This window comes from Lepidochelys olivacea, assembly GCF_965140295.1.
Source record: "Lepidochelys olivacea isolate rLepOli2 genome assembly, chromosome: 1".
Taxonomy (NCBI): Eukaryota; Metazoa; Chordata; order Testudines; family Cheloniidae; genus Lepidochelys; species Lepidochelys olivacea.
The window spans coordinates 161,844,656-161,867,412 of record NC_140411.1 but is presented as its reverse complement, the minus strand read 5'-3'; the positions used below and the strand labels follow the sequence as shown (position 1 = coordinate 161,867,412).

The window sequence follows — 22,757 nt, the reverse complement described above, 5'->3', positions numbered from 1 at the left end:
AAGACTCTAGTTACTGAAGAATAGTATGTCAGTATCCTATGATATCTCCTAGTTTCATTTTGACTAGCAAACACAAAATCTTATTCACCTCAGTGAAGTGAAAGTTGAAAACATTCTGAATTTATCAATAGTTGTCTTGATAATCTCTTTTATGACTAATCTATGTCTTCAATGGCCCAGATACATTCCTTCAAAAGTCAACATTGTTTTATTTCCTGCTCTTGCTATAAACAAGACTCATTTTTTACAAGTGTCAAACCACCTTAGGCTTTGCCTGTATGGTCCTATGCCCCACTGCATATTCTTTCTAAGGATATGTCTACACTACAAAATTAGGTCGAATTTATAGAAGTTGTTTTTTTAGAAATCTGTTTTATATATTCAAGTGTGTGTGTCCCCACAGAAAATGCTCTAAGTGCATTAAGTGCATTAACTCGGCGGAGTGCTTCCACAGTACCGAGGCTAGAGTCGACTTCTGGAGCGTTGCACTGTGGGTAGCTATCCCACAGTTCCCGCAGTCTCCGTTCCCCTTTGGAATTCTGGGTTGAGATCCCAATGCCTGATGGGGCTAAAACATTGTCGCGGGTGGTTCCGGGTACATATCGTCAGGCCCCCGTTCCCTCCCTCCCTCCGTGAAAGCAAGGGCAGACAATCATTTCGCGCCTTTTTTCCTGAGTTACCTGTGCAGACGCCATACCACGGCAAGCATGGAGCCGCTCAGCTAACTGTCACCGTATGTCTCCTGGGTGCTGGCAGACGCGGTACTGCATTGCTACACAGCAGCAGCAACCCATTGCCTTGTGGTAGCAGACGGTGCAATAGGACTGGTAGCCGTCATCGTCATGTCCGAGGTGCTCCTGGTCGCCTCTGTGAGGTCGATCAGGAGCGCCTGGGCAGACATGGGCACAGGGACTAAATTTGGAGTGACTTGATCAGGTAATTCTCTTTAGTCCTGCAGTCAGTCCTATTGAACCATCTTATGGTGAGCAGGCAGGTGATACAGATTGCTAGCAGTCCTATTGCATCATCTTCTGCTGCACAGGCAAGAGATGAGGATGGCTAGCAGTCCTATTGTACCATCTTCTGCCGAGCAGCCATGAGATGTGGATGGCACGCAGTCCTTCTGCACCGTCTGCTGCCAGCCAAAGATGTAAAAGACAGATGGAGTGTATCAAAACAAGAAATAGACCAGATTTGTTTTGTACTCATTTGCAAACCCCCCTCCCCCAACCCCCGTCTAGGGGACTCATTCCTCTAGGTCACACTGCAGTCACTCACAGAGAAGATGCAGCGAGGTAAATCTAGCCATGTATCAATCAGAGGCCAGGCTAACCTCCTTGTTCCAATAAGAACAATAACTTAGGTGCACCATTTCTTATTGGAACCCTCCGTGAAATCCTGCCTGAAATACTCCTTGATGTAAAGCCAGCCCTTTTGTTGATTTTAACTCCCTGTAAGCCAACCCTGTAAGCCGTGTCGTCAGTCGCCCCTCCCTGTGTCAGAGCAACGGCAAACAATCGTGCATCTGAGTTGAGAGTGCTGTCCAGTGCAGTCACAATGGAGCACTCTGGGATAGTTCCCGGAGGCCAATACCGTCGAATTGTGTCCACAGTACCCCAAATTCGACCCGGCAAGGCCGATTTAAGCGCTAATTCACTTGTCAGAGGTGGAGTAAGGAAATCGATTTTAAGAGCCCTTTAAGTCGAAATAAAGGGCTTCATCGTGTGGACGGGTGCAGGTTTACATCGATTGAACGCTGCTAAATTCGAACTAAAGTCCTAGTGTAGACCAGGGCTAAGGTAATCCTGTGATCAGAGGTTGTCCCAATACCTGCTCTACTTCTGTATGAGCGGCTGGGGTAGAAAGGTTCTTCTTTCTCATTTTCTAGCAGTTCATGGAATACAATAGGCTCTTTGAAGCAGTGTTGCCCATTATCAATGTTTCCATCCAAAGCAATGTTAATGTAAAAAAGAAAACTATTACCCCAAATAAAACATTGTCATCTTGAAGTCCAGTGGGTATCATCACTATCCACAGCCTTGTGAGAGTTAACAGTTTAGGCTAGATACCTACTGTACCACAGTGGGATTGTTGGTGGAACTGCCAGGGTTCATAACCTGATGTGTGATTTTCAGTTAGGTCTATATTTTCTGGCTGAGACTGGCTCAATGGGAAAAAAGAGTGCCAATGATTAAATACTATAGTGATGCATGGTATAAAAATGTCTAAAATAGACAGACAGATTTTGACAATTAGGTCAGGCTATGGATGGTTCATCTCCTCTATATGAGCATTACATTAAAATTATCCATAGTTGTGAACTCTCTGTCAAGAATTCACTTCAGATATAGAGTAGAATGGATATTTGAGGGTAAAGATGCAATTTACTGGAACTGCTCTTTCGTGACATGTAGGGGCAGATCTTCAGCTGCACTAGTGTTGAACCCAACTCATTTGGGGGAAAATGTGGCTTTATGTGACCTCTGAGCCCCTGATCCTGGAGCCAGTCCCTGGTGCAGCTTAGAACAGCCCTTTGTCTGATCTAAGTTCCTTCAGGTTGCAATAGTACCCAAGGGCCATTTTGGCAACTAGAAATCACCAGAAAAGAACAGATCGCTGGTCATGGGAAATGTGATCACACACATGCTAAAGTGAGCAAGGTATCCCATCTGAAAACATTCATTTGGCTGTGTAAGATGTGTCCTCAAATGCATGGTCCACAGACAATTTTAGCAATACAAGACACAATTTTTAAAGGCGCTTTCTAAATTTGTTCTTGCACCATTTTGTGCCTATAAAACTGTTATTTGTGTACTCAAAATGAGCTGTCTGCTTTGAAAATGAGGCCTTTACGTTGTATGGGATGAATCTATGTGGGACAACGAATTTTAAAAATAAGAAAAGTGTGGTTGTCAGGATCAAGGAAATATTTTATAAGTTGGCTCATAGAGGAAACTTCATTTTGTTCCACTTTACACATGCTTGCTTAAGTCATGAATTTTAAATGTCTGCGTCTGCAGCAGCAGGATGTTCAACACAAGTCAACAGGGTGTTCTCTTCACCATGCTATGAGCAAGCCCAGACTAAAACATTGTATCTGGAGAAGATGAATTTTCTTATGAATTGGAAAAGCTCAGACTGGTTTTTTGAGCTGTGGGAACTTGAGAAATAGATTTGTCATTTTTAATAGATTCCTTTTGTGCTGCATAACACAAAGCTGTTTTGTTTTTCAATATGAAATTTGCTAACTTTAAGAGGGATAGTCTCACTGCAATTAGTAGGGAGTTAGGCAAATAAATCAAAGGGTGCTGAGGGGATAGGAGTCTAACCTGAATCCACAAAAGCTAATAAATTCAGAGTTAAGATGGCAGCTCCATCTTTAACACATACTGTACCCAAGGATTTCAGCAAAATGTTACTGTAGTATTTTTGTTCCATAACACATAGGCCCTGTGGGGGTCATGTTTTAGCTTTAACATAATGAATTTCCCAGGTATGACCCTTAATGTAATTATTATTCATTTTCAGTCCTTAAATCTGCATCTAAAAGCACCATGCTGAATTTGGATTCAACTACATTTCATAGTGCATTTTTAATACTGATATTCTTCAGTCGTGCATGTTGATCAGAACTGACAGTTAATGATCCATTTTGTGCCAATTAGACAAACATGAAAATGAGAGTCAGCATCAAATGTAATTGAGATGTTTCATCTCAGTGGGTTCTTATCCTCTGCAAATAATATTTAAAGTAAAATCATACATAACAGAACAGGTCTTGAAGAGTGAAAGGAAATTACTTCTGTGGGCTGCAGTGGGACTGTTGGGATTCATAAAGATAAAATGAAGCCATATATTATGTAATCATTTTGGACTGTGATGCCGAGATTCTTTTAATGTGCGGTAGAAGCCTCATCTTATTAGGACATTTGCTCTGGAAAAAAAAATTAATTAAAACACACACCAAAAATCAGTTATAATGATTGAGAGGAACAGCTGAAATGAAGCCTAGGTAGTAGGACTACAGTATATTACTGATAGAAAAAGAGCCAGACTGAAAATGCCCATTACTTGCTGATGCTAAACAGCACTCAACAAATACCTACTTATTCTACACGTGCGGGTACTTCATTAGCCTTGATGGGATGGTGGTTTCAGAAGCACTGTCTTGAGTAAATGATACCACCACCACAGCATGAAGAAAGTCAGTTGTCACTTGTGATGTTACAGTGTTGTTTTCTGCAGTGCCATTTTCAGGGGCATATGTTTTGGGAAAGACTAACACAAGCATGACAAGACCACACAATAGGAAAAGGTAACTGGATAGTTAAAAAACAAGCTAACTAAAACAAACAAAACCCAAAAGTCTATCCACAGACTGACCACCTGGAGTGAAATCCTGCTCCCACTGAAGTCAATGCCACACTCTCACTTGACTTCAGTGGACCCAAGATTTCACTATTGGAGGGTTTTTTTTAACTTAGTCATCCTGTCTAAGAAAATAGCAGTTAATGCAGTCACTATAATTTATCTACAAAACAGACCCCAAAACACCTTGAAGTATCAGTAAAAGCTGCAATCCACTTGTGAGCAGAGATGGCAGGAAACTAGAAGTCCTGTTCCACTGGAAATTCCAAATTTTCCTCCAAAAATAATCATTCCAAAAAAGACCAAAAAATGAAACTGCAAAATTTCGCATGGAACAGATATTCATTTCAGAAGTGTCAAGAGACTATTTCATTTTGATAGTTTCAAACTGTTTCTTAGGCTCCTTAAGCTCTCTTATACTGACTGAAAATTTCTGTTATTTTTTACTACTATTTTGGACTACTGCAAGATCCCAGACTTGGAGAAAAAAAATGTGTTCACACAGCAGAAGTCCAGTAAAAGGCTTCACCAGGTTCCTACCAACCTTCTTGTGTAGTTCACTTACTCTCTGAAGGTAACTTCAGAAGTTACTTACTCCCTAGGTTACAAATCAGATGTAAGGTCCCTGCGGACATTTCAGTTGTGGTTATGACAGGAAACGGTTTTCAACACTTTGTGTGCTCTACAGCATGGGGGTGCGCAGAAGTAACATATAACTTTACAGAAGCGCAAACCACACACAGACGGACAGAATGCAACTCCCAGGGACCATGTTCACCGTATAAAAGAAGAAGATGATGCTACTTTTCTTACAGTTTATCATTTTTAAATTGTAAAAGGGCTCCACTTCCTCTGTACCACAAAGTGGAGCCCTGCACGGATACAAAATTTGTATCCGCATCTGATCCGCAATCTGCAAAAATGATCCACAGATCTGAAGCGGATATCTGCTGATTTGCAGGCCTCTACCACAAAGCACACCACAGCAGGTGGTCACACAGAAGTCTTCACACCAAACGAAAGACCAGATTATACCATGTGATTGTACTGGTCACCCTGTTGTAGCAGAGACTTGATCAATGACAGTGGCTAATGAAAACAGGTGGCTGCCCATCACCATCACAGATGGCTGAGGAAGGTACTACACATTTCACAGAAAGACAAAACAACAAATGCGAGAGAAGGGAGCTCACAGAGCAGGACATGGTAACAAATATCATCAAAGAAAGAAGGATCAGATGGCTGGGACATGTACACCATACGGAAGATGGGAGACGTGCTAAGCAAGCACTGAATTGAGCTCCAGAAGGAGGAAAGAAAAAGTGAGGAAGGCCAAAGAAGAACTGGAAGAAGACAGTGACAGGGGATACTGAATGTGTTGGTATCACCTGGGAAGTACCACCATAACTAGCATCATAATCAATGGAGGAACTGGACTGCCCAATGTGTCAGTGGCACAGGAGGAACTAAGGTCTAAGGTAAGGCCCACTACTTTCCATACACTAGATACTCTTTGAACGTTATTTGCTTGTATAGTAGATAGTAAAGCAACTTGGAAATCCTTACACAAACATTTCCACATAACTTAACTTCTAATAATCTTCTGAGATTATTCTAAAAAAAAATACAAAATACCTAACCTAGAAACAAACAAAATTCTCAAATTCCTTAGAAAACAATGACTAGCTTTGAAATTATAGCAGGCATATATGAGTATAAAATACTTTGATCCTCACAAGTGACCTGAGAGAGCTTGTTTTGCCCAAGCTATCAACAGCTTACTTGCAAGTCTCACATTATTTTACTGTGTTGTCAAAACACCCTGCATGCCTGCAAACTGCCTACTATCCTTATATTAGAGGACATGATATTGTATTAGTGTGATTTTTGCTTCTGTATCTTGTAATTTCACCAGTCCTGAGCTGGCATAAAACAGCTCTGCTCTTCTCCTTTCTCCCCCAGAGGTGCGTCTCACACGTTCACCTATGAACACTCTGTCCCATGTCACTGGTCCTGGATGGAACAGAACTGCAGGCACTGAAGATAAGTCAGGCCTGCTGAAGTAATCACAGGTAATCATGGGGGGCTACAGCCCGGCACCTGCTCTGAGACTGGGAGACGTGTGATTCCACCCCAAGAGAGATGTGATAGCTTGAGGCCCGAGACCTGGTGGGGGTGCACTGACAACTCCCCCCCCGCCCAATATGTCCACTGTGAGGGCACTAGCCCCCTCCACCCCCCGCAGTTCTGCCATCCTGATACACTATTGTTTTCAGCTCTTCTAGCTCAATTAAAGCTAAGACAGGTATATCTCTGATTGCCATGCAGACAGACCCTACGGTAAACTTAGAACTGAAACTTAAAAATAAACAGACCACAAGACCAAGCTATCACAAGATCAATTACAATTAAAGTATGTTAGTAACTGGTGTTCTTAAAAGACAGACTATTTTACAAAGGGTAGTCTCCATACCTTTAGCCAGTGGCTCCACGGTGATAATTTCACTGCTGTTGCCTCTTCCTGCGGCAGTGACAGCCACCACCCAGACACTGTATTGTCGATGCCGACTCAAGTTGGGGATTCTGTAGGAAAATGAGTCAGGAGAGGCTTCGAACTCGCTGATTACCTGTGATGGGAGAGACAAATGTTTCCAAACTAAAATAAACAGTATCTAGAGAAAGATTGCTGAGTGGAGTAGCTCAGGTCTTTTGCCTCTGGGTGTCTGGAGTGAATGATGGTAATTGCTCCAAATAGACTGCACATGGTACTTAATAGGATAGAACTACATTTTGAAATCAGTTGATTCAGTGAATTTAGCCCTATTTTCTGTTTGCAAATTGTCTGTGCATAGATCATGATTTTTATGACTTTGTTTCTTTTAATTGGATTGATGAATAATTTTAATTAACATATTTGACAACAGTGCTCCATGAATAGTTCTTATGAACACATTGCACAGTGGGTTGTAGTCAAATTATCCTGAGTGAATATTCACTCATTTGTCTGATTAGAAAATTGGAAGTCACTAGATATGCTTCGTGACGGGTCATCCACATCTTAAGGCATGGTTCTTATACTTTGATTGAAGGACTTAACCCAGTTTCTTACTCTGATTGGATGATCTAAACTTTATAAACTACCTCCACTCCAGGTAAATTTTGTTTAGTCACAAAATGAATTTTGTTTTCTTTTTTGATTCAAAGATTCTCAGCTATGGGTCTTCTCAGCTACTGTGATGGATCAGAGTGATACTAGGCATAGTGCGGGCAGTGGAAGGTCAGTCTTCCCCAAATTGCCACACCAATATGCTTCAACTGTGTGCTGGAGAGATGCTAACAAGGTGCCAGCTAGTGCCAGTTATGGTGAGACAGTTTACAGTGTATCCAAAATAACCTATGTAATTAAAGAAGCATGGGGATTTAAGGATGGCCAGAGATGTTGTATGTAAGTACACACCGTACAATGAAGCTTTATTCTTCTGAGGGTTTGATCTGGGAAGGAAATTTTGTCTCAGGCTTGAACAGTAAATGCAACTGGAATAACACAATAGACAGTGCTGAGTATCAGGAGCTAGCTGTGATATTACTGCCTGACACCACACTATTACCAACTTACTTTCTACTGATGGTTCAGCTAGAAGGGAGTTGCAGTAAAAATACTGAAGCCAGCAGTTAGCAATTATTTACAGTCAGAACATCCAGTTTTATTTCTAACACAGGTTCTGTGAATCTTGAATATAAAAACAGCCAGGATAACCAATCAGTTCAAAGGAATAAAATAGAATAATTTTGATGTGCAACATTACACTTGGGTCTCATTAGCTAATGCCAGGAGACTAGAGTATTAATGACACAAATTACAATTGTGTTGAGATTTTTTTTATTACAAATAAATATTCATATAATTCAAGGTTCATTAAAACGGACAGGTTGGGTGCATGAATGCCCTTTGATATACAAATATCTCAGGGTGGTAAAGGCCAATTCCAAGTAATTGGTATTTCAAAGGAGACTTTGACCTGAAAGTGTTCACATAAATTGTCCTTCAAAAGGAAATTCAGAATAAACGGGCTGTTTCTCAGGTGTCAATCAATACCTCTGTAATCTGAACTGACAGGAAGTCTCAGCAAACTGGTGGAGCAATGCATACTCCTCTACCATTGAAATGGTATCTTCTACACTGGAAAAAATGGATTATGTCAGAACATTTGTTAACTAACATCATGTTAAACTCCATTTTGCCTTCAGGGTGGACAAGGAACGCTTTGTTTAAAAATGTGTTGTCTGGTCACTATTAACCTGAAGGCCCCCTCAATGCTGACGTTTTAAACTTAACCTGGCCCAGTCAAAGCAGGTCCTAAATTATGCTTTTTATGTTGCTTAGCTTAATTTGTTCTAACATAACATATTTTCCCAGTGCAGCAATGGCCAAAGTCCATAAAAGCTTCTTAAAGTGTCACTGAATAACCCTTTACTCCATTCTACTGTAGGAATGATTCCTTGCTGTGATGGGGCCAGTCCTTTGTATGAGCTCCTTTGAACTGGTCTGCTTCATCTGACATAAAGTATCTCTTATGCAACTCCAGCCCAAACCTGTTTGCTCCCATTGGTGGACTCGCTCACCTGATTTCCCTGTCCAACCTACTCCCCCTCTGCGGAGACCGCCTCTGGTTTGGGATTCGCTTGCTCACACTCATTGTTATCAAAGCCCAAAGCCTGATGGGCTTTTCTTAGCCACTCTGACTCCTCCTGTCATGATACGGTGTCACTTTGCCCAACTGATCATATGTTTGTCATGGCTTCCACTGCTGACATGGAGTGAAGCCATGGATCAACTTTCATTTATTGTCCTGGACATTACACAGGGATTTGAAAATAATTTGTCTCAATATTTACATAAGAATATTGGACAAATGCCTGTGGTTTGACTTGCTGAATCCTGTGTGAGGTCATATACAAACAGTAAGACATTGCTCAATAGTACAGCAGACTGAATTTTAATATTCTTGAGCTAAAATTATCTGGGGTGAATTTGAAAGGGCAGTCAGAAAGGCCAGATGCTCTCTGGCTCTTGGGCTCAGTTCATTAATCTCTCTAGAATGGTCCATTGGTAAGTTGTCTACCAGAGTGGAATATACGCTGGTATTTTGTTTAACATGAACTGTCAATATTCCATTTCAGCTAATATCTGAATTTAAGAAAACATACAGAATACTGGATATGCCATATTTATAAATCAACACAATTATTTTGAAGTAATTGGGCATCTGTAAAGGTTCTCATCATGGAACTGCTTTTGTGTTCAGAACTGTGACTTTGTATCACTAATTCCACCTGGCACCTCTTCACAAGGTATCTTTGTGTAAGAGAAACAAATAAGTTAGATATCTGTACATTGATCTTGCTGAAAATAATTTACCTTTATACTGTTGCTCTCCTCTCCAACACTTTCCAGAATGTAGAAGACTGGTGTTACTGAAACCCCAATCAAAGCTTTAAAAATCACTTCACTGAAATTTACATGGAAATTCTCTTATTTCTCATAATTACAGCACTTCTTGGTTTCAGGCAGGTGTAAATAGTTGTCTGCTGAGTACATCTGTAGGTCACCTTCCTGGGCAGCCTGGCTGACTAGTTCTGCAAATGGCAGGGTCCAGGACAGACATGCTAAGATCTTGGGATACAGTTTGCAGGTGGAAGGCAATTTTAGCTGCTTTGGCTGAGTAGGGTTACTGGGATAAGGTGAGCTTCTAGACAGTCAGATGCGGTTAGGAAAGGAATATAGTAGGTAGGGAAATTGCACAGGGGAACTGGAGTCACTGGTGCTATGTTCTCCAGACCTTTAGAACCACAGTAAAATATCCCTGTGGTTGCAAAAAGAGCATTTCAGTGATCCCTAGCAGGTGGGCAAGGCTCTGAGGGAGCGGAGTTCTACCTCTGTGGCCACTGGGACATTTACTGCCATTCCATTGGTGGAAGAATCACAACACTGGAGTCTACAGTTCCTTTTAAGCTCCCTCATGTTTGGCTCCTTTCCGACTGCCACAGAGACTGGACAGCATTAGTAACTGTATCTACTTCAATTAATTATTCACTCTTTCACTGAATCAATTCATGAATTGAATCTGGCATAACTAGCAAATATATCCATACTCAATTGGTACCTTTTTAGCAAGATTATTTAGCAACCCATTTTAGTTTTTAATTGGTTAACAGAATTATCACATTTCAGCATCTAACATTAACTTCCAAACACTTTGGGACATTTTAGTGACAAGGAACTGATTTTACTTCCACCTTTTTTTCTTTCATTTCATTTAGACTAATATGTCAGAGACTTACATTGCATGAGGGGGAAAAGGGAGTTTTATGAGCAAGAAGATTAAATAACTGAAAAAAAGTTGTAATAAAATATTTTAAAGGAAATGTCTCCTTGTCATATATTAGGCTTTGCATGTCCCATTATGAATGCCCTATACTGAAAGGAATGCTAAACTTGCTCAAGGATTTCTTTTTACTGACTACTCCTGGGGAATTCTGCACCAAAAAAATTATAAAACTTCTGTGCACAATATTTTAAAATTCTGCAAATTTTATTTGTCAAAATAACACTAGAATAAATGTTGGTAATTTATTTAATAATACCTGTCAGCAAGTATGTGTGTAACAATACAGACAACAAAAAAGATTCAGGAATTTGTTATTTTTTGACAAATAAATTCTTTACTAAGCACATTAATACAGAATTCTGAGTAATAATTCACTTAAACTACAATACGGAAATGCATTTCCCACACCCCTCACAAGCAGTGCAAAAGCTTGGTGGAGACAGGGTAACAGAGGAGCTGAAGGAGAGGGAAGTAATTGCTGGGAAGAAGCCTGGGAATGAATCTGGAGTGTTGGGTGGGAGAAGTATGGAATAGCGGGGTGGAGAGAGGGATTCTTAGGGAGTTGGGGAGCCTCCCTCATGCAGACCCTGACTGACCCCTAGTCCCTCCCATTCAGTCAAGAACATCTGTCCCTGTCTCCATGTGTCCCTGCACCCCCACTCAGCCACCCCTGCACCTGTCCCCATGTGGCCCTTCACCCATCTCCATGTGTTCCTGCATCCCTGCTCAGCCACCCTGCCCATCCCCATAATGTCCCTGCTTCGCCTGCCCCCATCCCCATGTGGCCTTGCACCCCCACTCCCATTCAGCCTCTGCCCCAGTCTGTCTTCCCCCACTAGCTCTTCTGAACACCAGTCTACGTGATCCCCAGCAGCCCTGTGTACCCCACTCTATCTGTCCCCCACCATACCTCCAGGCCGCCTAACCTGGCCCTGTGGGCAGGGTGCTGTGAGGAAAACAGCCAGCTGCTACTGCCGGTGAGCCACAGCAGCCCCTGGTGGGCAAAAAGTGTAACTGCAGCACCTCTCCAGCAGAATATATTTTGGGGGAGAAAAGCAAGACACATGAATTCTGCACGTGCACAGTGGCACAGAATTCCTCCCAGAGTAACTGACTGAGCTGGTGCAGTGGCTTCTTCAGCTCCCCTCTGTTAGGATTTTTGTTTTCTGTTTCAATTCACTGTCTGTGAAGCACAGCAGGGAGCATAACCATGGAAAACGAGCTGGGACTGTGCAGCATGAAATGGAAGCTATGTGACACATTCTCCCTTCTGTGCATTCTCTCTTCTAATTATCCATGTAGACCATCTACCTGGTGGAATCCAAGCAACAGAAAGAGAATCAGAGGAACAGCCATTCTAGGCAGAATACTTTCCTTCCCACATAGCTTCAAAAATATTACTAAAATAGACTAGTTAATGCTGTTAAAGACAGCCTTAACTATCCCTTCCAAACTCTGTGACTTCATCAGAGGGACTGCAAGGTGCAGGTAACTAGATGTTGTTAGCTAGATGCAGAACAGCAGCTGGGCCACCTGTTTTGCCATGGCTGGGGCAAACCTATGGAAACTGCCGAAGAAGAGTGCCTCTATGCAGCAGTCCAGGCATCCAAAGGGTTAGGATTAAGGCCAGGATTTCCTGTGGATACACAGCCAGTGGGACACAAAAGCAAACTGCTTCCCTTGTCTGCACTGTATCTCGGACAGTTCTGCGCTGAGGATAATTGCTTCATTGGAAATATCTCTCTGTCCTGGCCCTGCTAAGATTCTGAAGTATCACTAGTGTTCCTCTCCTTGCACATTTTTCTATGGGATCAGCGATCCAGGTTAGGACTAGGATGAACTGAAAGAGCCATTTGAAGACTGCTGAGAGAAGAATGCAAACTGGGACTCACTTAGATTTATGCTCTGGCTTGTGAAGAAACAGCAAAGTCAGTGCAGCTAACACCCCCAGCATGAGCATAAAAAGCATCAAATTAAAATGTAAAAGAAATGACAGCATTACTAGAAAGTGTGATTCTATTCTGAAATGTGACTATACAGCTCCTTAAATTAGTGACTAAAATAAATTGTTACTCCTTTGTACTCCCCTTAACACTGCAGAGTCAATACAGCTAATAATAAACTGTATTCTATGCCTTCTTGTACATCACCATCAACAGACTTGTTTACTACATCCCAGCTTAGTCCTTCGGTGCACCCTTTGCAAACCTACTGCAGACAAAGGGATTGCACAGGTGGTGCTGAAGAAATGAATTAGCCAGAAGAACCTCTATTACTAGTGGTGATGAGTAAGAGAAAACCCAGTTTGAATCTCCCATCCTGTAGTGTAATCTATTCTTCAGTAATCCATTTCATGATTACTCCAAATGGGCTGGGATTTAGGCAGACACTGAGTGGGGCAGCACAAGATGTGTCTGTTGGCAAACCAGAGAGCCAGGGAGTTACAGAGCATCTATGTGTCCAACAGCCTCAATAAAGAATCACCTAGCTGTTTGCTACAGCCAAGTCCTGTCTCTCATTGCTACACGTCACTGGTAGAATTTTTAAGGCTGGCAGTTAGAAATAAACATGGTTTTACTTGTAAACTGAAGATGTTTGAGCTTGGAGACTTAGAGAGAAAATAATCACAGAACCCCAGCAATGCCATTTGTAATGAGCCACAATTCAAAGAAGAAGAACTTTTTAATTTACAGACTTAAAAAAACCTGTATGTGAAATCCTAACCCAAATGAAGATAACGTGAGTTTTGCATTGACTTTAAAAGGGTCAGGATTTCGCCCTGTGCTTTTGGAGCTAAAGGTTGTGAATTCTATCACGGATATATGTTGGAGAGTGTGACGAATCCATATGTGTTGAAATTGTCAGATACTCAGTATTTTCTATTAAAATCCATCAGCTGCCAAATCTGAAGCTACGTAATGAGATAAGTCCACCATTTTATGAAAAAGCAGGATGAGTTTTATTTTTAGCAGGGCTTTAAAAGAAGAGCTGTTTAAAATGATATTATATAGCATATCAGTGTCATTTGTGCATATCAGTTAATCTGTTATTTACAATCTATTTTAGAGATATGCACTATGACAAAACATGTTAAACAAAAATTTAAAGCTGACAGATTAAAACAATGAATCTACAATTATTTGTGCTGGTAATAAAGCTGTAAAATGGTTATAAAATAAGACTACGGTGTATGAATAGGTAAGTATTTTTAAAATAGCTAAAAATATAAAATAAGTCTATGTGTGGTTTATAAAAATAAGTATTAAATAAACAAATACTCTCACGCTGTATGAAGTGCCATGTAATGAAATTGACAGATACTTCCTGTAATGCATGAACCCAAGTGTGGATTAGAGACAAAAAGCTCAGCACCCCTCCAGCAAACTTGACTCCAGCCAGGCCTCCCTCTTGAGTGCACCTTTTACCGCCTTAGCCTACCCTGGCTCTGCCTTTTTAATATTCACCAAATTTCTCTCTTTCCTCTTTTAAAAAACTGATCATACTCTTAATCTACAAAGCCTGTAGAATTATGATGACCATTCCCCCACTTTGTTTATAACGGGTTTTGTATTATATTGTGCAGTTTTTGCTTGTGTCTTCAAAACTGGGGAGGGATAGAGACGGATGCAAAGACATCTTCATCAGGGTTAGGATGCAGGCAGCCCCTGTGTAGCACCAGTTGTGTTACTAAATCTGCAGCTAGAGAGCTAGAACAGCGATGTATTTGTTCATCACAGGTCATCTGCCATACAGTGCCATGTATCCTTATAATATTTATATAAATAACAGAATAAACTATAATCATTGTAATAACCAATCTTCCTGCATTTTCTGCATGCATACGTTCTGCGCAACAAAATAATCTCTCCAAGTGAGTAATGCCAGAGAAAAAATTCACTTCAATAAGAGGAAGATGAGGAAGGCTAATTGTAATATTTTCCTCCCATTTTATTCTATGGATCTCCAGTGAATGGTGTGTAGGGATCTGTCTCTTCTACTGATTGTACAATCACAGGAGCCAGGAGACAGAGCATGTACAGTGGTGCATGCAAAAGTCATGGCATGCAGGGATTATACGACCAGCAGATATCCATATGTTGTCTGATACTGGACAAACAATGTAATGTCAAACAATGTAATACATCTTTCCTATTGGTGGATTTGTGTACAAATCAAACCTGAATCAGATACTGACTACCTAATGAAGTAAGTTCAAGACGTAGGGTCTACAATAGTGGTGGACAAATTTGGTTCAGGCAAAACAAAAGTCAAACAATCCTTAACTTTGTCAATTCCCCAAATCAAACAATATTTTAAGGCCCAATTGGTTTGGTTCCCTGGCCAAACATAATTTTACTTCCTCTTTTCCCACAACTTCTTTAGGTCCCTCTATCTCCCCCTCTTACTTTTACAGAAGTATTGACAGACCTAGCCGAATCTGTGCTAGGCCCACTGCACTTCTATTTGGAACTTTGGGGGGGTATTTATAAAAGCCATTTTTTCCATATCTGTTGAACTAGGCAATTTTCAGAGTTTCAGGAAACACTATGAAAACTAGTTTCAGTAAGATGAAGAGTGTGAAGCAATTAGTCAAAGGCAACGCACTTAAGGATCACTATTCTTCCATAATCTGCTGAAGTATTATGATTTCGTATGGCATTGCGTTAGGTATATCAAATCACACAGTCTCTAGGGAACCCAGTAATAGCTGTGCACAACAAAGATAGCTTTTCAAAGGAAAGTGATAAGAATTTACATAACCATACTTTCCTAACAAAAAAAATCCCCAGCAGTGTGTTTTTCTATTACACATACACTTTTACAAAAATAGACCAAATGAACTTGAAAAGTAATTTAGAAGTCACTCTAGTCTACTGTTCAACCATTATGATTTGTCATGTAATTAAACCTTCCCTAATTATGAAAAGTGCATATTATTTCTTTGTCTACCATGGAAATATTTATGCAGTATGTAAAGAAAAAAAATCAACAATTTTACAGCTGAGATGTAACCTTCTGAGAAAAATGGACTGTACAATGGCAACAAAGATACTTCCTTAATTAGACAGAAGAAAAGGCACCGCTGAAATCCTTCAAAATTCAAGGTCATCAGCAGAGGTTGCACACCTTGCATTTCAATCCTCACTAGGTACAATAGGCCAAACTAATTCTGTTTTTAGACTTCCCTTATCAGGAAATTGGAGTGTGGCTGTGAAGTCATCTTACTCCACATCTTAATATGGGTGGAATAGAAGACAAGAGCTAACTGTCTTCCATTTAGTATCCTTTCAGAGTGCTCTTTTACTTAAATCGCTCCTTCTTCCCCATCTCTAACCACCCATAGACAGAATAGCCAATTTAGTTTCAGTTAAATAACCCACTTCATGAAAGCAGCAGAATAACCTGCTTTAATGGTTTTCCTTTCTAACAGTAAATATGTGGCTTAATAAATGTACTACCTCATGTTACGAACTGAGAACCTTTGTAACCGGCTATGCAATCTAGGTTTTTATACAGTATATTTCTGATAGACAGTGTTGTACTACATATGTAGTCCACATTTTACATAAGGTCACAAGTCCTTAGTCTTTGGCTCTGCTTTAGCATCACATCTGAAGTCCTGCTACTCTTCCCCTCTGTTTTTCCACCAATGAAATCCTGCTCCTTATGCCTCATCCCACGTGTCTTCGGTCTCCCTTTTCCTATCCTGACATTGCTATTTCCCCCAAGCCGGGAGGCTGCTGTCACTTGCTATTGTGATACTGTTTTCCAGGCTCTTTCTGCTTCCCAGTTTGTATTTAATCTAAATTGGTTCATTGATCTCTTATAGAAATGGAAATCTGTTTCTGCAAGGAATTAAGGTTAGTAGTCAGCTTTAAAATGAATGGATCAGTATCTGAATTTTTGTATTTTTCTCTGTTTTGCACAATGAAAAAATATTCTTCCAGAATGAAAAGAAAAGAGAGTGTAGTTCACAATGTTGTGCGGTGCAGGGGTCCTCTCCTGGAATTTTGGACAGAAATTGGGAATTCAGTGATAGCTGCTTTTCTGTTTTCACTGGTGAATGAAATTCTTCTGTTTGAAATATTCCAGGCAGATGCTGCCCTTTGTAATCAAAGTGTTTCAAGCTGAAAATTTCAGCATCCCTTCGCCTAAAGTCAGCAGAACTTCTCAGTGTCTGCCCTTGCAAATTGAATCTGGCTGTGAGAAGTGCTGGCAAATCTGCACTTCAGAAACCCACAGGGTCATTTGATGGATGCATAGTGTAGAAGTGTGCACAATATGGCCAGCAGTAATTGTTCATTTTTTGTTAATTCAGAGTGGTTTATTGTAGCTTTTAAATACCCAATGGACGCACAAGCATTGTTTTTTACTGGAAAGAACATTAACTCTATTTAGGCGTGGCAAAATTTGATTTTTAATTTTTTATAATTTTGACAGATATCAATGTTTATTTTGAAGCTTTTTTTTTTCTCCAGTTTTTGTCCATTTCAATTTTCACAGTTGCAGGAAATTATGGGGAGGTCAGACAATAATTATTTAATGATAGTACGTATTGAGATTCAAAAAGTTAAAGCTTTATAACCATTAACACACAAATTGTCAACATCACATGTCAACAAATGCTCCTTGTGCCGTGGTTCTGGTCTCAGCTCCCCCCTTGACACACACAAGAGGAAATTCAGTTCAATCCAGTTTGGATTACCTTTAAAAGTCTTGCTCCTCCTGGGGAGATTTGTAAAAGCCTCTCGCGCTCTTCCCTCCCCTGCTCATAGGAGTTGGTTAAAGGAAATGGGGAACGTCCATCCTGCTTTCGGGCCTCCCTTTTCACCAAGAACAGGCAGGATCCCAGAAGCAAGAGAAGGTGTGTCCCAGATTTGCCTTTCAGTGATCAAAGAAGGAAAGTTCAGCCACCGGGAGAGAGCAGTGGGGGCTGGCAGTCGGACAAAGTTTGCAGAAGTTTCCCATCTATCACATAAGATGGTGACAACACGTTTTAGAGGCCATTTTCAGGAGCTGAGACCAGAGCCAGGGAAAAGGGTGCTCCGGATCTAGAAAAGGGCTCATTGGGGTATTAGAGAGGAGAGTCCCACATTAGCGGAGGAAAGGTCTTATGTACTGGGGGGAGTCATGCAGTGGGCAGCCTGCATAGCAGGGCTATGGAGAAATGGGAACCATGCATTGGGGTCCATTATGGGGCACAAGGAGCATAGGAGAAGTGTGATGCCTTTTAGGCAGTCACTCAACTCCTCTCAGCACTGCCTCCTAGTCTGTGTGCAGGTCTAACGATTCTGGGGAGTGGTCAGAACTCCTGGGCAGCAACGCAATCGTGAGTAGTCCCCTGACTCCTGGGAATCCTGGGACTGAGCAGCAGCACCCCAAAAATGGTCTTGGCTGAAAATGACCTGGGTTTGGGGGGTAGGAGAACAGGGTGATTAGGTACAAGGAACATTTCTGCTTCATCAGGCACTGGTAGAGATTTACTCCTGATTTCAAATCCATTGGCAGCAGCCGGGATGGGTGGCCACAAAGCCTCCTTCTGGAGCAAGAAGGCAGCCCGAGCCCATGAGCAGAGGGGGGAGGGGTGTGTCACGTCTAGGGACAGACAGCAGGCTGGGGAGGAGCTGCGCCACCTTCTTGGCAAAGGCAGGAAGAGGAAGAGAGGCAACCCCCTGCAGCAAGGGTCTCTGAAAAGTGAAAAACAATGCAAATAATGATCCTCCAAAGGGAGGTGAGCCACATCTGGCATTTGCCTCCTGCACGGCCAGCCTTTTTCCCCTGATAATTCAGGCAAATTATTTTGGGGAGGCTTTGCCTCCCCAAGCCTTTTATACATGCCACCCATTATAAAAATAGAGTACTTAAAGAGATGTAGTCAAAGTTGGTCACCTTCATCTCTGACCTATTCTCTTTTTTCTGGTATCTTTTTGCAAACTCTGTGTCACTCTGTTAATGTGGTGGATTCTCTGCAACCCTACAGACAGCTGTTCAAGTAAGGGGGATAAGTGCAGAGCACTGATCCTCTCTGTCACAGTGTGGCGCCTCACCCTTGTAGCGCCTCCTGCTGGTCGTCCAGGAAATTAGCTTTCCAGCCTCCAGAGCGCCCTCTGCAGGCTGGTGTCCCGTTGTCACTGGGTCCCCATGTCCCTTCCAGACCCCAGTGCCCCTTTTACCCAGGGTTCTGCCCCCTGGCAGTACTCCTACAGTCTCTGGGTCTCCCCTCTCCAGGGAACCCCCACCCACTATCCCCACCTTGCCTCAGTCTTGGCTCCTGCCAGTCACCACTGAGCCCCCACACACTGGGGCAGACTGCAGTGTCTAAGCCAATCATAACAGGCAAGGGGGGTTTGGACCTGCTGCCTCTGCCTACCTTTGGGCTGCCCCCTGCAACCCCAGTACCCTTTTTGGCCTTCCACTAGGCCTGCAACCTGGGGAGTTTCCAGGCTGGAGCTCCCCAGCTCCCTTGGCCTTCTTGCAGCCCAACTCCACTGCAGGTACCCTCTCAAGCTCCCCAGCAGCCAGGCCTATCTCCCTCCACAGCTAGAGAAGGCTCTCTACTCCTGGCCCACTGCCCTCTTATAAGGGCCAGCTGAGCCCTGATTGGGGCCTGGCCACAGCTGAGCCTGCTTCCCCCAATCAGCCTGGGAACTGCTTGCTCCCAGCCACAGCCCTCTCCTGGGCTGTTTTAAGCCCTTTAAGGCTGGAGCAGGTGACCACCCTGCTACACTCTCCCTTTACTGAAAGCAGAAAGAAGAGTCTCCCTTTCACTCTTTCTCCTGGGTTTGGTGGAGTTGGACTGCCCTAAAGCTCTACCTTCTCCCACCACCTCTTGACTGACTGATAGAAGAAGGACAAATGAAGAAGACTCTGCAGTGGCAGCAGCAGATAATGTACCTGGCTGGGGGGTTTATGGGACTCCAGGTCTTCTTGCCACTAGGTGGAGCTGTACCAGGAATAGAAGAATTGGTGAAGCTGGAGGTCACCTATTTTTCGTCTTTCTTCTCCTGTAAGATCTCTTCCCCTGCTGATTCCCCTCCCTGCCAAGTGGGGAAGAGAGGAAAATAGGCAGAGCATGGTGCCTTCAGCTCATCCTCCAGGAGAAAAGGGAGCTTCTCACACAAGTTTCCCCAGCCCAGCCAAAACAGAGGTGGTTAGGAGCACAAGGGTTATGCCTCTACATAGTTGCACCCTCTCTGAGTGCACACATGCACTCACATATGCACACGCACACACCATCTTTGTATGGCTGGCTATGGGCCTGATTGAGGACAAGGACTCCTGCCAAATACATTTATTCCTTTGTCCTCAGACCAAGTCTCCCCACAGAAGGTGATACGGGGTCTCTTCGTTACATGATATCAAAACCCAGGATGGCATACAACCACCAAAATTGATGAGCGCCGACTTCTATTTTCATCTACTTTATGAATGCCTACAAGTTAACGTATGGGACTGGGAGGGAGGAGAATTTAGGGATGAGTGCAACATCATATTATGGTTGCAGGGGGTAAGTGAGGGAAATATCTGCCTCTTGTTTATGAAACTATTTTCAAGTGTGTAATGTCCAAGAAGTCCCCATAATAAGTCTGTGAGCGTTATTTTTTTTTCCCAAATGAAAAAATGTAATAATGGTGTATTTTAAAACTGAGCTCTGCCAGCTCCAGGGTACTATAGCCGCCACATGCAATATGAAAGCACTGTTCTACTTACAATGTCTCCCTCTCAGTTTAGGTTTCAATAGACGATGGTAAATCCTTATCTGAGGATGTTTTTATGACAAACAAAACCAAGCAAAAAACCCAAGACATTTTGTCTTAACAAAAAAATATCAGGCTGAGGTCCTAAAATGAGTCTTGTGGTCTTGTCTTACCCAGGGAGGATGCCTAAATTGTGGTTTAAAGGTGCTGACAATTTAGTGTGATTGGCCATCTCTACTCAAGATAGAGTGCTCTGCACGGAATAGGAGGTGCTGCTGGGAAAGTCATAATTATATGAATCAGCAGAGTTTTATGGAGGAGTTTACCCAGCCTGCCCTTAGGATTTTTTTTTATTTATAATGTATGCAAACAGCAAAAGGGTTCATATCCATAGGCTCTAGGAACCTTGACATTACATCACAAAATTGCAGCAGCACAATTCAACAGAGTCTAACACCAGCAGTGGCTCTAGTCAGTCCTAGCAGTCCCTTATTTTGCAGAACACTCACATTTACTCCACAGAATATCTCCGTAGCATAAACCAAGAGAGAAGCATTTTGAGCCTAATAATGAGGTGTTAGCAAAACATGGAGGTCGACACAATTTATGAGCCACAAAAAATGGATTTGCCCAAGAAAGAATACAATCAGGGAGAACCTTCAAAACAAATTCCAGTTACTGGATGTACTGTATGGTGCTTAATATATAACTGTATGCTCCCTGTAATATAAACCCAAGTACAACAATGTTTCCAGCAAAGAAGCTGAAGGAGGAAATGTGTGAGAAGTAAACAAAAAGAAGCAGCAGCACCACCTGGTGTTTTTTCTAAACCATAGACACAGTTACTTAGTAACAGGTTTCAGAGTAGCAGCCCTGTTAGGCTGTATCCGCAAAAAAAAACCAGGAGGACTTGTGGCACCTTGGAGACTAACAAATTTATTAGAGCATAAGCTTTCGTGGGCTACAGCCCACTTCATCGGATGCATAGAATGGAACATATAGTAAGAATATATATATATATATATATACAGAGAAGGTGGAAGTTGCCATACAAACTGTAAGAGGCTAATTAAGATGAGCTATTAGCAGCAGGAGAAAAAAAAACTTTTGTAGTGCTAATCAAGATGGCCCATTTAGACAGTTGACAAGAAGGTGTGAGGTGTTACCTCTTACAGTTTGTACGACAAATTCCACCTTCTGTGTGTGTATATATCTTCTTACTATATGTTCCATTCTATGCATCCGATGAAGTGGACTGTAGCCCATGAAAGCTTATGCTCTAATAAATTTGTTAGTCTCTAAGGTGCCCCAAGTCCTCCTGTTCTAGTTACTTAGTAATTAACTTTTTGAAGCATCACAGTCATGACTTTAAAAATGCAGGCAAACTCTGGTTCAGTAAAACCCACACAACCTTCTTTGACAACACCTGCTCCCTTAGTAGTCAGTGCTGTAAAACCAATAGCTAGTTTAACACCACCACCACCATATCATCAAGATATTTTGGGTTTCAACACAATGATTTTTGAAATAATGGAATTAGGGGTAAAAAATGTCAAAAAAATGCTTAGAAGCCTAAGTCCCATTTCTAAAGGGCCAGATTTTCAAAAGTATTTAGGTGCCTGAACATGCAGACAGGCACCTAGTGGGGTTTCAGAAGCATCGAGGCAGGTTAGGAGCCTATTTCCCATTGATTTCAACGGGAGGTAGGTACATAACCTAGTAGGTGATTTTGAAAATCACAAAAGGGTCCTGCCTGCATCTTTAGGTGCCTAAATACCTTTGAAAATTAGTCCTTAGATTCCTAACTCACTTTTGAAAATGGGACTTGGACACTTTTGAATATTTCCCCCTTGACCTCATTTTAATTCAAGAACAACATTTTTATTACATCATAAACTAAGGATATGTTCAGTTTAAAGTACCATGGTTGATTAATACTATCATTTAACACTCCCACACCCTTCCTCCACATAGAGAAATAAATACATAATGCCATAAATAAAAAGTATTGATAAATATGTTACATTTGTAGCAGAGAGACAACCATTGATGTTTATAAAGAATAGATGTCCCCCAGATTTTAAAATAGCTGGATTCCTTCCTGACTGAGGGAGAGAGAAAGGCATGAAATGGCTAGCCAATTTTCAATTCAGTTATCCCTTGTCACATTTTCAGCAAGTAATAATGTGCATATATAGGATGGGCAAATGTTTCTGGCACAAATACACATATTCACAAGCAAATATGCTCGTTCACACATCATTATACTCATTCGCAAAGCCAGAACTGTCGGAACAGAGAT

The 22,757-nt window shown here is 41.8% G+C and overlaps 1 protein-coding gene across 1 annotated transcript in view; it reads right to left on the bottom strand.

Annotated features, from left to right (window-relative positions):
• Positions 1–22,757, bottom strand: part of DSCAM (DS cell adhesion molecule) — a 641,498-nt gene that overhangs the window by 75,937 nt on the left and 542,804 nt on the right. Inside the window, exon 21 of the mRNA XM_084616971.1 lies at positions 6,842–6,995. Coding sequence (XP_084473097.1) covers positions 6,842–6,995 — 154 coding nt within the window. The remainder of the gene's footprint in view (positions 1–6,841; positions 6,996–22,757) is intronic.